General features: G+C 35.5%; 1 protein-coding gene across 1 annotated transcript; it reads right to left on the reverse strand.

Annotated features, from left to right (window-relative positions):
• Nucleotides 1-1950: 1950 nt before the first annotated feature.
• LOC139967928 (PACRG-like protein) lies at nucleotides 1951-18874 on the reverse strand. The gene is made up of 8 exons (XM_071972152.1): nucleotides 18717-18874; nucleotides 16455-16637; nucleotides 15645-15712; nucleotides 15053-15143; nucleotides 12916-13050; nucleotides 12240-12347; nucleotides 9911-9991; nucleotides 1951-3655 (listed from the first exon to the last, which is right to left on the reverse strand). Exons 2-8 carry the CDS (start codon nucleotides 16605-16607, stop codon nucleotides 3599-3601), a joined length of 693 nt encoding a protein of 230 aa, XP_071828253.1. The 5' UTR covers nucleotides 16608-16637; nucleotides 18717-18874; the 3' UTR covers nucleotides 1951-3598.
• Nucleotides 18875-19809: the final 935 nt, after the last annotated feature.

The following is a 19809-nucleotide window of genomic DNA, read 5'->3' on the forward strand; positions in this document are numbered from 1 at the left end:
TTCCAGCTAATGAACGAGGGAGGGAAGGGGGGGGGGTCATGGTACATAACGGTTCAGTGTTCCAACCGGCGACGCTGTTGCCTTGAGACAAGCAAGCGGTGCATATATCCTCAGGGACAAACCAGTACCTTTCGCGACCAAGAGGAATTCGGCATCTACTGCAACTCCACCTTATCGCGGGGTAGTCCAACTCGTCCCGGGAAGGGTTTAGGGGTGGCGGGGCTAATATCCCCGTGGTAACCTCTTTCTGTTCTTACCCCTAAATGAGAAAAAAAGTGAATGCCATATGCTATACTTTATGAGTCCTCTGTGGGTTTAGGGAGAGGGGGGGGGGTTGTGGCCGGCGTGGGGCGGAGGAAGGGGTGGGGAAATTTCCCTCGCAGAATGATCAAACATTATTATGCGGATAACAGATCGTTGTGTGTAAACATGTATAATGATTTCTCATATGGCCTAATATGCAACGAGATAGCAATTAGAGAGTGCAATTAGAGAGTGCAATGAGAGAGTGCAATTAGAGAGTGCAATGGGAGTGCAAATTAACATCCTGCATTCCAAGTTGTCAAAATATGTCAAAGAAGGAAAATCTTAGCAGAAATCTGGTACCATCATCATGTTTTCTTTATATAGTTTGGCGTCCTCTCCTTCACTGGTGAGTATACATCTTATAGTTTACTAATATAGGCCGTTGTTTTCTAACAGTTTCTGCATTAGGGCTGAAAATTGAGCTTTAACTCAGGGAGGGCGTTTAAAGAAGCATTTCTATGTAATGCCGATTAATGTACGTGATAACCCATTGAATTATTTAGAGTACCAGCTGACCCAACCAGACGCTAAGTGCATGACTGACTGACTGATTGACTGACATACAGATTGACATACAGATAGACTGACTGAGTTGTGTTCAGTTCTTGAGGATGGTACATAATTGAATAAAACACGAACAGTCCTGAGAAAAATTCACTTTACTGAGAATTTCTTCCGCTTGGCGAAAGCTTTCAAAGAAAATATATCAAGAGCGGAAACTTTTCCTTCAGATTTAGGTCAATATGTATGAATATTTAGTCAAGATGAATACTTAGGACATTTAGCCCGGAATTAATCACACTGTATGGACTTGTAAAGATGTGTGAAATATTCCTTGACTGATGGCGGCATGTGACAATTGGTTTCAGTTGGAAACTACATCACTCCATATGAGGCAGTTGGGAGTGGCGAGAAACCAAAGATTCGGTAGAGAGGGGTACGGATGGTGGGGGGGGGGGGGGTAGATAACTAAGGGAGGCAGGATTAGGAGAGAGTGCAGTCGCAGCTGGGTAAGTTAATACCAGTCTGTGAATTTATCGTCAGGAGCATTAACTTACCATATTCTACACCACTGAATTTTACCGGGAAAATTCGCAGACTTATTATCAATTGGGGCAGCGGTTGGGCCTCCGCACTTACTGGGAAAGTTAAGAGGTATTTTTTGGAAGCATTACTTCCGAGATCTCGGTAATAAAAACCTCATTTTATGATACCTTATGGCACATTGCAAAATAACATGCCGCATTTTGTGATAAGTAACATTTCAGACACAATAATCTAGGTTAATACATCTCATTACTATCGTCCATTATCATAATCATGGAAACCGCAACATTTAAAGGATTATGATGCGTGAACCGAGACTAATGTCCATGAAAACCGTTTCAATTTTGATGCTCTGCTCTGCTTGCTGCCACCTTCTCTTTCGTCAACCGTTAGCTCATCTATAGGGATGTTCTTTTTGTTCATATTAACTATTTATTGTCATCTCAATTCTAATTATGAAAGCGTCCGACCATCTTAAGACCCCCCCCCCCTCACCTCCATAAACATAGGCCTACTCATATGTCTTCATTACATGTATCGATTTAACTGTTTTATTTTCCAAAGAGAAAAAAACAGACAAAACATGACACTGGTTACTTCCGTTTCAAGATTTTACGCCATGTATTTAAGAAGACCAACAATAACATTATGAAAAGTTATGCTTGTCCAGAATGCGCAACCGCTAAAAGGTTATATAAAGTGACAAAATGAATACAATTACTATGGCAACATCGCATATAGAACAAAATGAATACTTTGCGGAAACAAAAATAATCTTAATATTGACCAAACGCTGAAAGGCACTTATGTAGGTCTACGTGTTGAAAGCAGGAGTTTGCGACGAACATGTCGACTCTTTTTACATGCTCGTAATTCTTTTAAACAGTTTTAATGCTTAAATTTTACAAAAATTACTTCCACTGTACACGTTTATGCATGGAAACAGCGAACGTTTGAGCTTGTCATAGGATTAACACTAATGTAATCAAAGGCGTCTGGGCGATTAATATTTTTCAACAAGCGTTGTATATGGAACAGATAAATGTTCCCTCCTCATTTACAATACAAATAACTTCTTTCGGAAAGGTTCAGGGATATAAATTTTTTTTTTTTAAATCAACTTTTGCATAAAAATACAGCTTTCATCCGTGTAGCTTTGATATCAAGGTGAAACTTACATTCATTATAAACATTTTGTGTAGAATGAAGAATGTGTAGAAGAAACAATTTTTAATAATATTTCCATTTAAATTAACAAAAACACAATAAAGACAAAGAGAAAACATTAATTAGAGAGATTGTGTTTTTACTCCTTGTTATAATAAAAAGAAGAGAGCCTCATTGAAACATAACACGACGATTGAAGAGAAGTAGGCTAACCTAATTTGAATGAACATGTTCAATAATAAGCCATTAAAAACCCTTTCTGGATACCATACAGTAAAACTATTCAAAAAAAAGAAAAGAAAAAACGATCGTGGTAGGATATAAATATGCCATAGATCAATAAAAGCAAGTAATTTAGGCCGTCTCTTTGATGAATTCATTCATAAAACAGTATCATAATTCTCAACACCCACTGCATGGCTTCAAAGAAAATGGTATACATATATACATGTATATGTTACTGAATAGTAATAATAAAAAGTTTTTATAAGGATGAATAACACCTTACGGTTAATAGCACAGATCATAAGGCCTTCTTCATTTTTTATTATTAATGTATTATTATATTTTAATGACTGGCATAAAAACTACGAAGGCAAAATTCAGGGAACTCTAAAACAGATGTTGTGTGTACACAGTTGTAAGAGGGAGACGAAAACACTGGGCACAGACATACACACAATCGTAGTTCAAAAAAGGTCGTTTGTCAAAGGCCTCGAGAGCAGTGAAACTGTTGCTTGAAGAGTGTATAAACCAATTGTCATGCTGAGTAATTTATGATTTGAGAATTCCACCAGAGCTGGGGGTGGCAGTATTGTGATTAAAAAGTGCCCTGTCGTTGAAAAAAAAAAAATGCAAAACAAAATTTGAGTAGTAGGTTGCCATGACATTGAGAAACAATAAAAGATAGGTATTTTCTGGCATCAAATGTACAGGTAATCCAATTTTGTCAGAATAGTTTTTTTGAAGGTAATGCTGTGTTTTGCTCCACAAAGATTGATCATCAACTGCTTGGGAATGTTAGAAATATTAAGCATCGGCTAAGACAAGGAGGAAAAAGTACATAAATACAGCTTGCTCAGGTTATCACAGATGTGTAGGTTGGAATCTTATTTTTGATGATTGGGAGGCTTTCCTGAAAAAGACAAAAAACATAAAAGAAAAACAAAAGATTAAACATTTGGCAAGTTAAAGGGGTAGTCTGGTGGAAAGCTAATGCAAGGCTTATTATATTGGAATGTAAATATTTCACATTATTATTATAGTTTAATTACCATATTACACCATCTCAATGCCATGTCCTTAACTCAAGATTTAGTTAATTGAGTGTATTAATTCTGGTTTGATTGGCTAAACCTTCCCTGACTCTAGGAAGTGGATCACATTGGGTGGCATGTGATGTCCAGTGGCGGAGCTAGGGGTATTGGTCAGGGGGGCGAGAATGGTCTGTAGGGGCGCTTTCGACACTATCTAAGCGGAGCGCCACCACAGGTTGGCGCGGATCGTACAGACATTTTTTGAGTAAAGATACTCCCCAGATCACCGGAAATTACCCTTTCCGGGCCTTGCTAATTTGCAGATAAACGAAGAATAAATAGGTGTCATCGCCATTTTGTCAGAAAATTACACCAACAAAATGTGACAAATGTCAATAGGTATTTGAGAGCGCAGTAAAAAAGTCATAATCGCGAATAAGTAAAAAGTGGTAAAAAGCTGAAATGGGCGCCAGCAGTCCATTTGAGTCCGTCAGGGGGGACATCCGCCCCCTGACTGTATGGACGCTCCGCCACTGGTGATGTCATCAAGGTTAAAGGTACTTCAAATGCTTAATCTCACTGTTCATTTATCCTTGAAACCCGAAACAAACTGGAAAGTTTGCTTGCATGTTCTCTGCATTTAGAATGTCATCAATATGCAACTGTTTGGTAAATATATTTCATTCCCTCTGAGTAAAAGTATAATTTTAATATTACAAAGAAAAGACAAAGACATTTTCCGCATGACATCATCCACCGTGCAATTGTCAGATATATTCACGAAATATCACCAAATTTCGAGAGTTCATATCTCGGCGATACGAATCTCTATTCAGTGATGTGGTTTTTGCCCGAATAAAAATAAACGACGTTCTTCGCACTCTTATCAAAGAATATGACTCGACGGACGTGTCAGCCATTATCATCCATCATATGAAATAAAAATAGGTCAGCCATGAAGAATGAAATCTGGTAACAGTCCAAGAATGACTCATTAAAGCTGGAAATATTTAAAATGTGATGAAATCAAGAATTTTCATCAATCTAAATCAACCAAATATCCTGATGACAGAAGTCATAACTGATGAGAAAACATTATATATTTTTTTACTGTTTCAAATTTCCTGGTTTGGGAGAATTTTTTGTCTAGTTATCTTTCTTTTTTTCCCCTTTTTTTAAGCTCTTGGGAGAATTGATTGTCAACAAGAAGAAAGAAAAAGGGAACTGTGATGACAAAAGCAAAGAATGTTTACATCTAGCACAAGACTTCCAAATGTATGTTTAGCAACAATGAAGGCATCATTCCCATGGCCTAAAAATTCCATTTTGAAAATTAAATTAGTAAATTAATCATTCTCTTCTTAGCAGTTCTCTCAAGTTTCCAATTCGCAAACCTAACATACCAAATTCACGTGACAATCGACCCGAAGAAACTGCACGTCCCATAGGACATCTTAATATCTTCTACTGAACTTGAGATGTGGTTCATTGAATGTTTGTAAACCTATTTTGACTGGCCTAAACTTTCAAGTATGCCAGGAAAGTGGATCCCATTGGGTGGTCTGTGATGTCATTATTGCAGATGTTGCTCTTCAGACACATTGTTTCACAATATAATTTAATCACGAGAGCAACTTGGAGATTATTTAAAAAATTTATCAGATATTGCTCTCCATATTTGAGATCATGAAAAACTTGAACTACTCAATAGCCATGTAATTGATCTGTGCTGTTAATTGCTTTTGTTTTAGTTACAAAGTCGTTATGCAAATTGACCAAATTTAACGAAACAAAAGGATGAAAAGGACAAAATGGATGACTACTTGTATGGGCACAGGCCAAGAAATTTAGTGAACAATGAACGCAAGGTTTAATTGACCAAATTATTCATCGGTAACGATCGTGAAATGCTGTTATTAAAAACATCCCAACATATTTCTTATCTTTAACAAGGTACAGTATAGAGAGGAAACTTGAAGCAAGTTCAAAGACAATCAAATAACATAATTTATACCAAGTATTTTATCTCATTATTTTATCTTATTATTATCAGATAATTCTTTGTTTCTCATCTATTAGTTTTTACCTCAACTTCCACAAACAAAGTCTCAAAACTACTTACTGGAACAAGAGTTCTGATAGAAATATCACCCCTAGTTTTACAATTTGTTAAGTAGGAGATCATTACCAGATGAAATAGTAAAATTCATTTAATTCCTCACTGATCTGAAACAAATGTCCTAGTTAATACGCAACCTTTCAATAGTGAACCAACTGCAAACATTGCAAGCTGTTTTTGCTGGTTTCAGAGAAATTCAAACTGATACAGCCCAAAATTGTTACAATGTTTTGTTCCTTTGTTGAGGAGCAAACTTCAAACACTAACCCTCCCCTGCCCCCCCCCCCTCCACTTTATCAGATAAGAATCTTGTACCGTAATCTTCTGCTTGAACAAACAAAGCTAAACAAGTTTCAGAAGAGCAAACATCACATGGGCTACTGATCTGTCAAATATGACAAACAACGACTATTAAACAAGAATCATTCAAAACACCTGTTTTTTTTTAATTCATGAATGGCATTGTATAATTCCTTGCTTACAATATCTTTCCAAATTGGCTCAGCCTCAAGCTTTATAGGGGGAGGGTCCAGGAAGGTGGGGGGCACCCTTGCTTTGTTTAAAACCTGAAAAGTGTCACTTTTCATAAACTTTTAGAAGTGTCCCATTTCCTTCCACTTGAGTAATCAAACAGTGCCCTTGAAAGTGCCGTTTTGTTGAAAAATTTAAGAAAATCATTTGAAAATGTATCCCTTTGTTGAAATAAAAGTATGCCGTTTGTGGAAAGACATTTAATTACTGTCTCTTTTGGTACAGAATCGACAGAGGATTCATTTTGTAACAATGCTTTGAAGTAACTTTGTGACTTGCTCCCTCAAACCAGATTCACATATCCCAATGCCCCCTTCACATTTTGTTGCCTTCCCAGAGTGAACCCCTTTCCAGAGCACATCCCAAATTTTTTAATTTTTTGGGGACTTTTTCCATTTCCATTTGAAATTAACGGATTAGTTCAGGTGTCATACATGTTTATCTTATATGAAAGAAGACAATAAAAGAAACACAATGATGAAGAAACTGTTCAAATATCTTATTCCGTTATGGAGATATTCAAGTTTAAAGTTCTATCTGATTGTGTAGAAGCTGATGCTGCTGTGATGTCACATCCTCACATTTCTGAAAAGTCTTTGTTATTTTATTAAAATGTTTTGTGAGATTTTATGACTTACAACCAAAAGATATGTCATGTGGATCTCATATTTGTCAATTTTGTCAAGGGAAGTATCAGAGATTTAGCATCTGAAGAATTTTTGATTACATTTTTTTAGATTTGTGAAAAAAATGTAATTAATTTTTATAGAAATATATTCACACATGTTAAGAAAGTAAGGATGTGACGTCACACCCTCACAGTTAGTCTTTCTACACCAGTCATTTTCAAAGAAATTTTTATATCTTCAAAGCATGATATCTCCTAAACAGAGCATGCTATCATGGTAGTTTCTTCACTGTTCTGTTTGCCTTTTTGAGCTCTTTCATACAAGATAGACATGTCAGACACCTGAACCAATCCTTTAACTTTGACTGGTCCAGGTAATAAATTGCTGTACATCAATATGGCATTTAATTATTGACATAGATTTTTCAAAATTTATTTAAAAAACAGCAGTATTAATATTTCATATTGATATGAATTTGGCAGACATGTATATTGGAAATATTAAAATATCTATTGTGATGAAAACTGTAAAATAACAAAATAGCAAATGCACATCACCAGCTGTTTTACAATAACTGGTTTTATGGAGTGCAAATTTGGTACATTATTAAAGATTTTATCTTATCTGGAAACCTGATTGGCTAGTAATTTTTATTGGATAGTTCTTTTATTATATAAAATAAAGACAACTTTTATAAAAAATATAAATATATAGTATATTGAATCTTCACCTGTGTAAACAGAGAGATATATAAAAAGCTAAATAGGACAATTGTTAATGCTCTAAAGTTTTTTTATAAAGTTTTTTAGTACAAAATCTTTACCTACATCTGCCAGGTTTAATGGTTACAAAATGTTTATTTGACATCCAAAATTAGTCTGTATTAGACAAAAAAAATTTAGCTTGTTAATATTGTAAAAAAAAAAAGTAAAAAAAGCTTCTGCCAGCAATTAATCTAAAAATGGTTTTAAATGATAGAAAAAAATTGCATTTGTACCCAAATATTGGATTTTGTGTTGTCACCAGTATTTGATTGATTGTAAGAACAGCCTTGGGACAGACATTTTAATTGGAATTATAAGATACATTCTGACATACGATGATCATTCTAGTCGAATGTTAATTAGATATGTTTCGACTGTACTCTTCTCTGAGTTTATTTCAAGAGAACTCATTACTCTTAACTAAATTATTGTCAACGTATACTTTCCTGGTTTCACAAAGTAACATGAATGATTACCTGTATGCCCTAAAGATATCCTTCAAAAATATGGTGTGGGACACGGGTGGAGGTGGGGGGAGGTGGGGGAGGGAGGAAGGGGGTAGGATGTGTGAGTGACGGTGAGAGGGGAATAAAGAAGACCATAGGTACAGTAGCAGTATTTAATATGGAGAAGTTTTGACAGGCTAATAGCTGTATTCTGCAGACCTCTCCACTCTTTCCTACATTCCACATTTTTAGACACATTGAGAAAGAATGATTTTTGTTTATATTCCCAAAAGAATTGTGGGATGGATGATATTAACATCATCTCTGTCGTGTGTTGTAATATGAAAAGTTTTCAGATATTTTTATCTCTCGTACCTTGCTCATCTACACTCCTGCAAAACCTAATCTGCCAGAAGCACCCTCAACCACCATTCAATTCAAAGTTTATTCTTCTTAATATCTTCAATTCTTCTTAAGATCCTGCTAGGATCGAAATGTCAGGCCAACTTACTTTTACACATCCTTAATATCTTCATAGAGATGTTAGCCACTAGTCTCATTTTACAAAATTTACAAAAGATAAATTGACCATGGCATTATTATATTATTTTAATAGTAACAAAATGTATGGAAATAGGACGGGGGAGAGCGGGAGGGAGGGGGCCAAGAACAAAAGGAAAGAGGTAAAGAATGTAATGAGAAACCTTTCACTTATGAGCTTAAGCGGAGTAAAATGTGGAGAATTAAAGGCATTTAGCAGTTACCATTGGCACACATAGCTTTCTGGTCACTTCGCCCAACAACCATTTCGCCCAACTGCCATTTCGCCCAACCAGCATGGTCATTTCGCCCAACCAGCATGGTCATTTCGCCCAACTAGCATGGTCATTTCGCCCAACCATTTTTTTACTCATATTCAGTCAAAATAATATCACTTTTTCTATTTCACTAGTTCAATTTGATTTATTTTGGGTTATATTACCTCGTGGTAGGTAAATAAAGTGATGTCCGTTCGATATGGATCGGAGTCTGAGCAGTTATTTCGGGTATGATGGGAGGATTACACTACTTTAGGCGGTTACGCATACAATGGAAGTTATTTTATTATACAAAGGGGAATCGGTGTGGAATAATATCACTTTTTCTATTTCACTAGTTCAATTTGATTTATTTTGGGTTATATTATCATTACACTACTTTAGGCGGTTACTCATACAATTGAAGCTATATTTTTATTCAAACAAAGGGGAATTGGTCTCCATAAAACCTATCAAACCTAACCCGTAAAACACTGATCCATGCTACCAACTGTAACCACGACTTCAAGTTTCCTTAATATTCGGTTCGTATCCCGTAACGTCAAAAAAATTCCCGAACGTTTCCTTATTGAATTGACCAATATTGAAGTATAATATTTAATCAATGTTGGTCGAAATGACCAGCAAGGTTGGGCGAAATGACCATGCTGGTTGGGCGAAATGACCAACAAGGTTGGGTGAAATGGTAAGGTTGGGCGAAATGGCAGTTGGGCGAAATGGTTGTTGGGCGAAGTGACCAGCTTCCCACACATATATACAGAAGCTCTATATATGAATGAATTACATATTTCTTCATGATGGAAGCTATGAATAAATTAAAAGTTTACCTTTCCACAGGCCTGTTCAATGTGTTGAAGAGTTGAATAAATCTGTTCTTTGTATCTCTTGTCCATCAAGCCTTTAGACAGCTGTTTCAAGAATAAAAACACAAGAAGAACAGAACCAAAGAATAGATTTCATGTGCAAATTATGATAGAGAGAGAAAAAGATTAGACATCTTACAGGCATTGAAGGACAAACCTAAACACTGATTTATTTTATTTTTTCATAGTATATTTACTAATTCACAAAATGAATGTGTAAAAGTAAGAGGGGCCTGAAGTTTCGATTCCTAGCAGGATCTTCTTCAGAGGCTGAATGACAAGTAACAGTAAAATACAAGGGACAAGATACAAAATGAATGACAAAATGAATAAAAGAATGAATAATGACAATCAGAGAGAAGAAAAAAATTCATGGCTAAGCAAGTTTGGCAATGAGAAAAGCAGAAAAAAAGAAGAACAATTATTATGTGCTCAAACTATGGGAAAGAATAACCATTGTTTTAGATATTAAAGACAAAGCAAAAAAGGAACTGTTTAATTTACAAAAATGATTGATGGATATCAACTGGGAAGCATATTCAGAGCTATCAATGATAGGAATTAACAAAAAAACAAATTCTAGCATAAGTTTGATTGATTTGAATGATCATTTTTCAGTTTAACTGCCATTAATGAAATCACTAAACTCTGCCATTCCCAGATTCATTCATCGAATTCCATCAGATGTTACAAAAACTGTCTCTCTAGTTTCATAATGCTCTTTAGATGTGAATGTGATCTGTATGGAAAGCCAAAACCGACAAAATGTAGAAATATATTTGGTTTTGAAGAATGTAAGCAGTTCGTTGGTCATTATGTGGATACTATCTTATCACCACATAAGGACTAAAGCAGTTTGTTGGTCATTATGTGGATACTAGAATCACCACATAAGGACTAACAAACTGCTTAGTCCTTATGTGGCGACATGCGAGATCCCCACATAAGGACTAAAGCAGTTTGTTGGTCATTATGTGGATACTAGAATCACCACATAAGGACTAACGCAGATCGTTAGTCCTTATGTGGCGACATGCGAGATCCCCACATAAGGACTTGTGAATATTGTCGGTATTGGCGGTCATTATGTGGCAGTGTTAGGATCGCATGACAAGTAAAATGTTCTTGGTCATTATGTGGAGGTGCTATTAGTGCCACATAAGGACTTACATTATTTGATCATTATGTGGCGATTACTTTGTGTTTACATAATGACTTAGGTTTACATAATTTGTTTCTGCATTTTTGTTGGTTTTGGCGTTCCATAGATCTGAGCATGCAGAAAATTCCCAGCAAGTCTGTTAACGATGAACGTCAGTCACGGGGGGATATCCTCTAGTGTTTATATCAAATATTGATACACTCTTATTTCCACAATATTTTTACAGGAACATAAACTTATATGACCCAACCAAAAGAAACTAAAGCTTAATTGTTGTGTTTAGCATTATAGTGAGCAGAAATTCCCCTCTTTGCTCAAAATGTCACATTTCTCAGTTCAACTGAAATGTTAATTATTCTTAAACCCCTTTTTTCTTATCAGTATTTTCTTGTGTAAAATAGGTAGTGATCCGTAAACTGTACACCTTGAACTGTCTGAAGTCTGAAATAAACAATTTTTTTTGTGGATAGGTTTACTTTGAAATTTTAACCAAGTTAAGCAACTTTTTGTTCCAAGAACACATACAGTATTTTCCTTTGTTATTAGTCGTACCTATTCAACATTTTATGACTGCGTTAATGAGGAAAGATCAAAATGGGAGAGAAATGTGGTTTGCTAAATATACATGTGTTGATTTTATACTTAATTGTCCTCATACTGTGCCCCTTGTTAATATCACTTGTACCTTGTGCAGAACAGGTGGTTCTATGTTAACTGACACACACACAAACAATAAAAAATAATAATAATAATAAAAAGATGGCCAGAATTTACTCAGATGAATGGAATCTTTCTAATAGTAATATTTCACAATGATTTTCAAGGAAAACAGGTGCCCCTGTAGTTATTAATAGTCATCAAACAGCTTCCAAACGATGGCAAATTTCATCACTGTCATCTTTATTGCATCATAAAGTCCGCTGCAACATATCTTTTACGATAGTTTACGAATGATCACACGCACATAAAACACAATGCAAATATGATTCCATAAATTAACAAATTATTTTCATGTTTTTGGACAATTTGAGTACATTTTTTATCTACCCTCTCATGTGCACCATGACTTTTTTGTGTCCAGATAATTGATGCTCTCAATAGACACCGAACAAAGCAAACATTGTTACTTACATAGCTGAGAAATGACTTCAAGTGGGGGCAAAGGTGAGGGCCTACAGCAGAGCTGAGCTGAGCGAGTGCTGACAGAGCGCCCTCATATACCGACTGTTTCGTTGACGTCTGATAAGGTAACAAATAAAACTCGGTGGATGGTGAGTATAGAATTAATTCATGTTAAAAATTGAGTAAAAAGCAGTCAAATGACCTATTTCAGTGATTTTCTCTGTCCAAAATATTTTTTTCCTGCAGGGCTTACAATTAAAACTAGGGACTGCTATAAAATTTAATTTTAAAGTAAGCTGTGATATGTAAAATATTGAGCGATATATAATAGTGTATGGTACATTGGCAATGAGTACTCAATAAAACAGTATAGACTGGTTTGTGAAGACGGGAGTACTCACTAAACAGTTTGGAAATTTTGTAATCTAAATTTTTATCCAAATTATTCAATTTTGTTATATAAAAGATATAAAGAAATGGAAGGGTTTTCATTTAAAAAAGAAATGTATATTGAATTTGTGAAATTTTGTGAAATGACAGAATATACTTGCTAAAACAGTATAACATGGTGTTATGATATGGTTGGGTACCCACTTAACACAGTATAGAAGATTAATACTAAAATGATACAGTAAAAACTATTCAGTGTGCAACATCACTATTAACTGATGCCGTGCATACTCACTAATGCAGTGCGTAATGGTGTTATGATTTGATTCAACAATGGTAGCGCCTTCTCCCCAGCATCTTCAACATCTAACAGCTCCTTAAATCCTTGTTGAGCCACAAATTGGTATGGGTGTTTGTATTCCTTCAAGCCCTAAAAAACAACAGAAAAACAGTTCAGTTGTATGGGATATATACATATATACACCGATACACGCATACATACACACATACACGCATACATACACACACACATACATATACATACATATATGTATATATATATATATACATATATATATATATATACATATATATATATATATATATATATATATATATATATCTATATATATATATAGGAATAACGGAAAAACTGTTAAACAACTATGCTGCATTTAGAGAAAGGCTGGATCTCGAGTGAGATACAATAATTGAATTAGGTAAGTGATTGGAAGTAAAACAGCCAATGTTTGGTTTTTTTTATATAAATATATATATATATATATATATATATATATATATATATATATATATATATATATATATATATATATATATATAAATATCACAAGTTGCACCGAGAGCCTATTTCACTTACGTATTTGCCCTCTTTACAAAGAACACAGTAGAATATGTAAATGACATTGCTAACATCACAAGAGAGGGAAGGGGATCTTAGACCATAGTCAACATTGGGAACTTGAACCACAGCGACCAGGGTAACATGGAGGCATATTGGGCACCAAGGTTTTCAGCTGCAATGGAAATTACCTGCGGAGATGGAAACTGGGTAAGGAAGTCTGGAGGAAGGGAGTACAAATCAAAGGCTGGGGGTTGACGAAAAGCTAGCATGGGGGAAAACTTAAATGATTTTCTTATAGACTGATCGTCTTGGACACCATGTCATACTCATGAAACATGACGAGAGGCCATTTTATAAACATTGTGTTCATTCATAATATCAGGACTGGTGGCGCTATTGTAAATTATAAATGTGACACCTACACCCACTGGTAAGTTCATTCAAGTTAGACATTTGAGGTTTGTGGATAATGTAGTGTTTTACAGTAAGACAAAAGATTGTACCTCTTACTTGATGTAGAATATGGTTTACTGTGTAGGTATTCTCTATTTTATGGAGTATGGTACGTTAATATCAATTAATGTCCAACTATATTGGCTAAAGAGTTGTAGGGTTCCTCTGATTTTCGTTTCTAAAACTGCTTGAATGTCCGTTAAATCTTGTTTAAAACAGTATTCAGTTAGTCCAACATATCATAATAATAATTATATAAGAATTTGTAAAAGCGTTTTTATCCAGTTAAAAAAAAAACTGCTCAGAAGCGCTGCAGGAGCAAAGTACCCAAAATGGACACAACAGTTATCAAAGTTATCAAACAAATGGATATGCATTCATGAATAAGAACGTCTTGAGTTCTTTCTGGAAAGTTGACACATGGGAGTTCTGTGTGGACAGTGTGAAACCATTGTGGTAGTTTAAATCCCCTTGGAATTATATAGGGGTTATCTCTCCTGGCATTAAGTAAACCAGTTTTAATTGTTGGCAGATTATGGCTTTTGGGGCTGCTCCTATGGATCGGCATGTGGTATCAGGCTTATCCTGGGATTGTGATGTAACACATGTGATATTTTCTAGGGATATGTGATCACATTCATCTCTGTAAAGGAGTACAATTGTTTGGGGATGGTAGGAATGTACTGTAGTATTTGTGTATTATGTCTTAAGCTAAGTTGTAAGGTAAAGTTCATCATTTGTATACATGTGGTATTTCCACGTATTGTTAAGGGATTTATATAAAATGCATTACCTGGGAGGGACAGGCCAGTCTACTCTGGTTGCTGTTGGACAAACACTCTTGATGGTAGGCTTCAGGGCCACTTAGCCTCAAGTTTGTACCACATATCCAGTACAAGACACTTAACCTTACTGTAAGAAGTTTTCTTTTCAATATATTGCTGTTAAAAATACCATCACCTCTCTGGATTTATTTTGTGTTCATCTTCATTCTCTGGCCAATTACAATACTACATCTTAGGCCATGAACCCTGAATCAGCTGGTCGGCGCTACTCACAGAGGAAAGTGTTACAATATATTTATTGAATATTATAAATTACCATAAGAGCATATTACCTCAGCTAAGGTCACCAGCAAAGGATCAAATTCGAGTCCTTCTGGATCAGAATCCCATTGCAGTTTATGTTTGACTGATCCATGAACCAATCTGAAATGTAAAAAGAGAGAGAAACTGACAAACATTCAAACATTTTGGAAAAGAATTCATGACAGAAGCTTCCAAAACATCCAAATGCATGAATTACTAAAACTATACGATTTGAGTGCACTTCCCAACACACCAATATAACTTTTAATCAAAGTGAGTTATTTTAATTTTAACTCTTTCAATTATACCCTCTCCTACCTGTAAGCAGACAAGCTACTTCAAGAATAAATAAAACACACGACTTCACCCCAGATCTTTATATATATGTAAATGACATTTATAGACCTAGTGCATTAACTATGAATGAGTTACTGTATAGGACTAGGCTAAATTGTGATATCATTTGAACTGCCAAAGGATTGAACGTTCTTACAGTATTCATTGTCCGTTGTAACATTTATCAGTGAATGATGTGATCAACACATAGTTCCTCGATGGGAGACGTTAGCTGCAAATACAACGTGGGGCTGGTTTATGATTTTATCTAATAACTACACTGACCTGCATGGTAATCCACCACTGACATAAACAGATTCAAACCCTGACTTGGGCTTCCAGTTGTCTTTGAACTGAATGAAAAAAGTAAAAAGAACATGTATTACAAGTAAAAATTTGGTCGTCTGTTCAATCAGTTAGGCAATGCATGGTTTATTCAAATTGTCGAAAGGTCTTCTTAAAACAAAGTATAAAGTTTCCCCTGTTGCAGTGTTGCGACCAGTCTAGAGTCTAACAAAATATCGAAAAGTGAAGTAAAGCAGATATTAGTTTGTTATTATTTTCACTTTAACAAGATACTACGATGACTCCAGTCTTAACTTAAAATCAGAGAATATTACTATGTAAGTAATGACTCTGCTCAAACCTTCACATTTAGCGAATCACCACAAATCTATCCCATTCTTCTTGTTAAATGCTGTGCATAACAAACTATCACTGATGAAAAGCGGCAATCCTTACTTTCACAGTATCTGGTGATTCTGGAAGCTGCTGATTATTCCAATATGCAAATTAGTGGTGTAGCAAATATTAATCAGAAATATTGAAATACTTTCTTGAAAGTAAATATCAACTAACAAAATGGTTTTGACAATCCCGTCCTCATCTGCAAAACAGATTCACCCCTCCCCCTCCACCTCACTCAAATGCCACCCCTGCCCTACCGCCTTTCCATCCTTCCGTCACCCCCTTTGTCTACGTGCCACTCTTATTTTTGAGATTACAATATCAATTGTTTATTTCTATGACATAATCCCAAGAGTGGCGCTGTGGACAGTTGACTGTTCAACGTTTAACAAGCTTCCAAGTACTCACAGGATCGATTGTTTTAGGATTAAGTCTATCAGATGGTCTTCCGTGTTTCTTGGCAACTCTAGAATCCCCAGCCATGGCTCCCGATGACTGACCACTTTTCCCAGCCACTTCTTTACCTCTAGACTTTCCTATTGCAGTACTCCTTGAAGACATTTGAGCAAAGAATCCAACTAGAATGGTTCTCTGTGACAGGAAAGAAGTTAAAAATTATGTATTTGATGTGAGGTTAACATGTACAGTAGAAACAAACAATTACACTCCAATGAACAATGACAGAGATGGGTTATTTACTCCTGCCAGCATATGGTCACCATTTGTTAATGTATCACAGGGGCTTTCAGTGTGCCAGCTAAAAGGATTTTCTAGTGACAAACTTTGCAAATTTTATACATACTTGAGATAAATATTTCCACAATATGAATTGAAAGTTACTCCATCTCAATATCTTGTGACTAACTCGAGATATGATTGATTGAATGTCAACTATTGAGACTGGCTAAACCTTCAACTTCTCACATAAGTTGGATCACAGGAGGTAAGGGGTCTGTGATAATGCTCTTCGAAAGTTCTACTTAGGCTATTATAAATCTTCTATTTGATTCGTCCTTGAAACCTGATACATTTGGAATGTTTGCTTAGCTCATTACTAAGAAGTTCATCAAAATGTATTTAAGTTGCAGAAATATGATTTTCCTCTGTGGACAAATGATTGAAAAATGATCAAGAAAGATCAAAATTTTCAGCTGAGATGAAATCATTCGTTCTACTGTTGCCAGATGCATTTATAAAATATTTAAAAAATTGAATAATTCATATCTTCACCATATGAAATGCTATGAGGATGTATTCTACACCTAAACTTTCAGTAATTTTGCTTAAGTAATCATCTTCTGCCACTAGAAAATCCTCTTAACTACTTCTAAAGTTTCAAATAGAAAACTTAGGAACTTTAGTTATCAAGAACAGGGCTCAAAATTTAAGAAACTTTTAAGGTTGTCCTTCAGACAACCTTACCTTCATATTTGATTGTCCGAAGGATTTTGTGGTTGTCCAAATGCAAGCACTTGGATTTTAAAATGGCGTGCCTTGCGCGAGAGTCATACGTAAGTAATACTAAAATGTATCGATTTAGCCTTGTAGGAGAGTACCGTAACGTTAGGCTATGCAGGCCTAGTCTATGGCCTGAGGCTTAAGTCTTACGCTTAGTGACTAATCTTATGGAGATCGAAAAATCTTGGACAGAACTGTAGTGTAGAGTTATAGACATTTTATGTCGTGTATGACACTGTCCATGATTAATCATGTTGGGTTTCGGGAATTCTCTGGTAGTGAAAATGATTTTTGTTATCATTGTTGTACTCCAGCTAGCTTGTCATAAATGCGTGCGGCTGTGAGGTAAAAAGCAAGGGTGGTTGCGGCTGCCAGGGTCTGTACTCTGTAGTGTAAAAGTATGCAGTACTGTATGTAACCATTAATGCATACGTACACTATGCACATACAGCTAGAATGTTGGATTTCCCCCTCATTGCAGAACGTACCAAAATGTGATTTATTTCTTACGTTGTTTCTAATATGAATGGAGGGCCATAGCAACGAGCTACAATAATGTTTAGGTGGATTTTTATTTTAAAGAAAAGGGATTTTCCAAGTTTTGTTCAAAGTGTTGAACATTTACTGCAAAAAAGCAAGTAATATCATAATAATATCGTAAATAAGCTAAGCATGGTGTTAGGTTGTCCCACGTGATTTTTGGTCGTCTCGGACGATCGCACTACCGTTAAATTTGAGCCCTGAATAGAGAAGTCAAATAACAACCACAATATTTCCATCTTTTGTCAGTGTATGACAGAATTGTGCAACAAGTTTCCAGCACAAATTGTTTCTCATAAGTAGTAAACACAGACTGGTAATGGTATTCCTGTTAATGTACATCAGTCAACCACTGTTGAATAAGATTGCTTTAACTAAAGAAATATCTTATATACTGAAAGAACCTTCGTAACATTTACACATCTTTTTAAGAAGTATATCCGACTCTTGTTAACCAAAAATATATGCCTCACCTAGCCTAGGCTTATACCTCTTCACCTAGTGTAATACTAATACTAGGCCTATGTCGCGAATCTGGGTAAGCACAAAAATGTAACGATAACGTCAGTGCAAAAACTTAGGCCTAGCTGGGAGATCGATGGGGATATTGCCTAAGTGTTTAAGTCAGCTTGACTACTTCAAAACGATAAATGAGAACACAGTATACATACAATTCTGAATTCCTCTTTATAAAAAGCAAATTCCGAACAACTTCAGCTACATCACTAAGAAACAGCGGCTATAGGGGTGCTGTTCGAAGTACTCCAGAGTGAACAATGTTTACCCTGCCAACGTGACCTTTTGACCTTCAATTCGGAGTCGCTTGTTGGGTAGCCATCGTTGACTTTCCAGTTAGTAAGATTCGATATACATGTATATATGTATGCTTTTATACGCTATTCATTTATCCAAAAATATGTGTGGAAGGAGCAATTACCACAGAAATACATCACCTGCGATGTATTTCTGTGGTAATTACATTGGCGCATGGGTAATAGTATACAGTTAACGATAGCTAACATAATGCAATTGAGTATTAACTTGAACTTGAAGGGCACAAATGTAAATCTGTCAATGGATACTGATCACAAATCGGGTATAGATAATTTTAGCCTTTGAAGAAGATACCCAGCAAACACAAAAACGTTTTTAAAACGTTATTAAAACGTTTCGTCTTTTGTTTTGATAACGTTATTTGTGGTGTAATGAATATGTCACGAAAACGTTTTCAGGCTATTATTTCAAAACATTTTTTCGTTAAAACATTAATATAACATTAATACAACATTAATATCTCATAAAAACGTTATGCCGACGTTTTTATAACACCACATTTAACGTTATAAAAACATATTTTATAGGCTCTTTTAAAATGTTATGATAACGTTTTGTGTTTGCTGGGATCCTGCTAGGATCGAAAGGTCAGGCCAACTTACTTGGCAAAAAAATATGCTAAGCAGATCCACTTCCCACAAGAAGAAAGGACCAGGTAAATAGTTATAACGATAACCCTTGTTACCCTATTATCTACAGATCGTATATTCTCTTACTATGAGACTCTAAGGGATATTCGGTTGGATGAAGTGAATGCTTAGCAAAAATGCTGGAAATTGAGTCAGAATAGGGGGAAATCGTATGCGGCATCGCATTTACTATATGACGGAACGGATTGTTGTTTTGCATTTTTGAATATATTTTGTAAAAGAATACGGCAACAGCAGCGTCACATTTAATAATGTCATCATGCCAATTTAGCTGCAAAAGG

This window comes from Apostichopus japonicus, chromosome 5 (assembly GCF_037975245.1).
Source record: "Apostichopus japonicus isolate 1M-3 chromosome 5, ASM3797524v1, whole genome shotgun sequence".
Lineage (NCBI taxonomy): Eukaryota > Metazoa > Echinodermata > Holothuroidea > Aspidochirotida > Stichopodidae > Apostichopus > Apostichopus japonicus.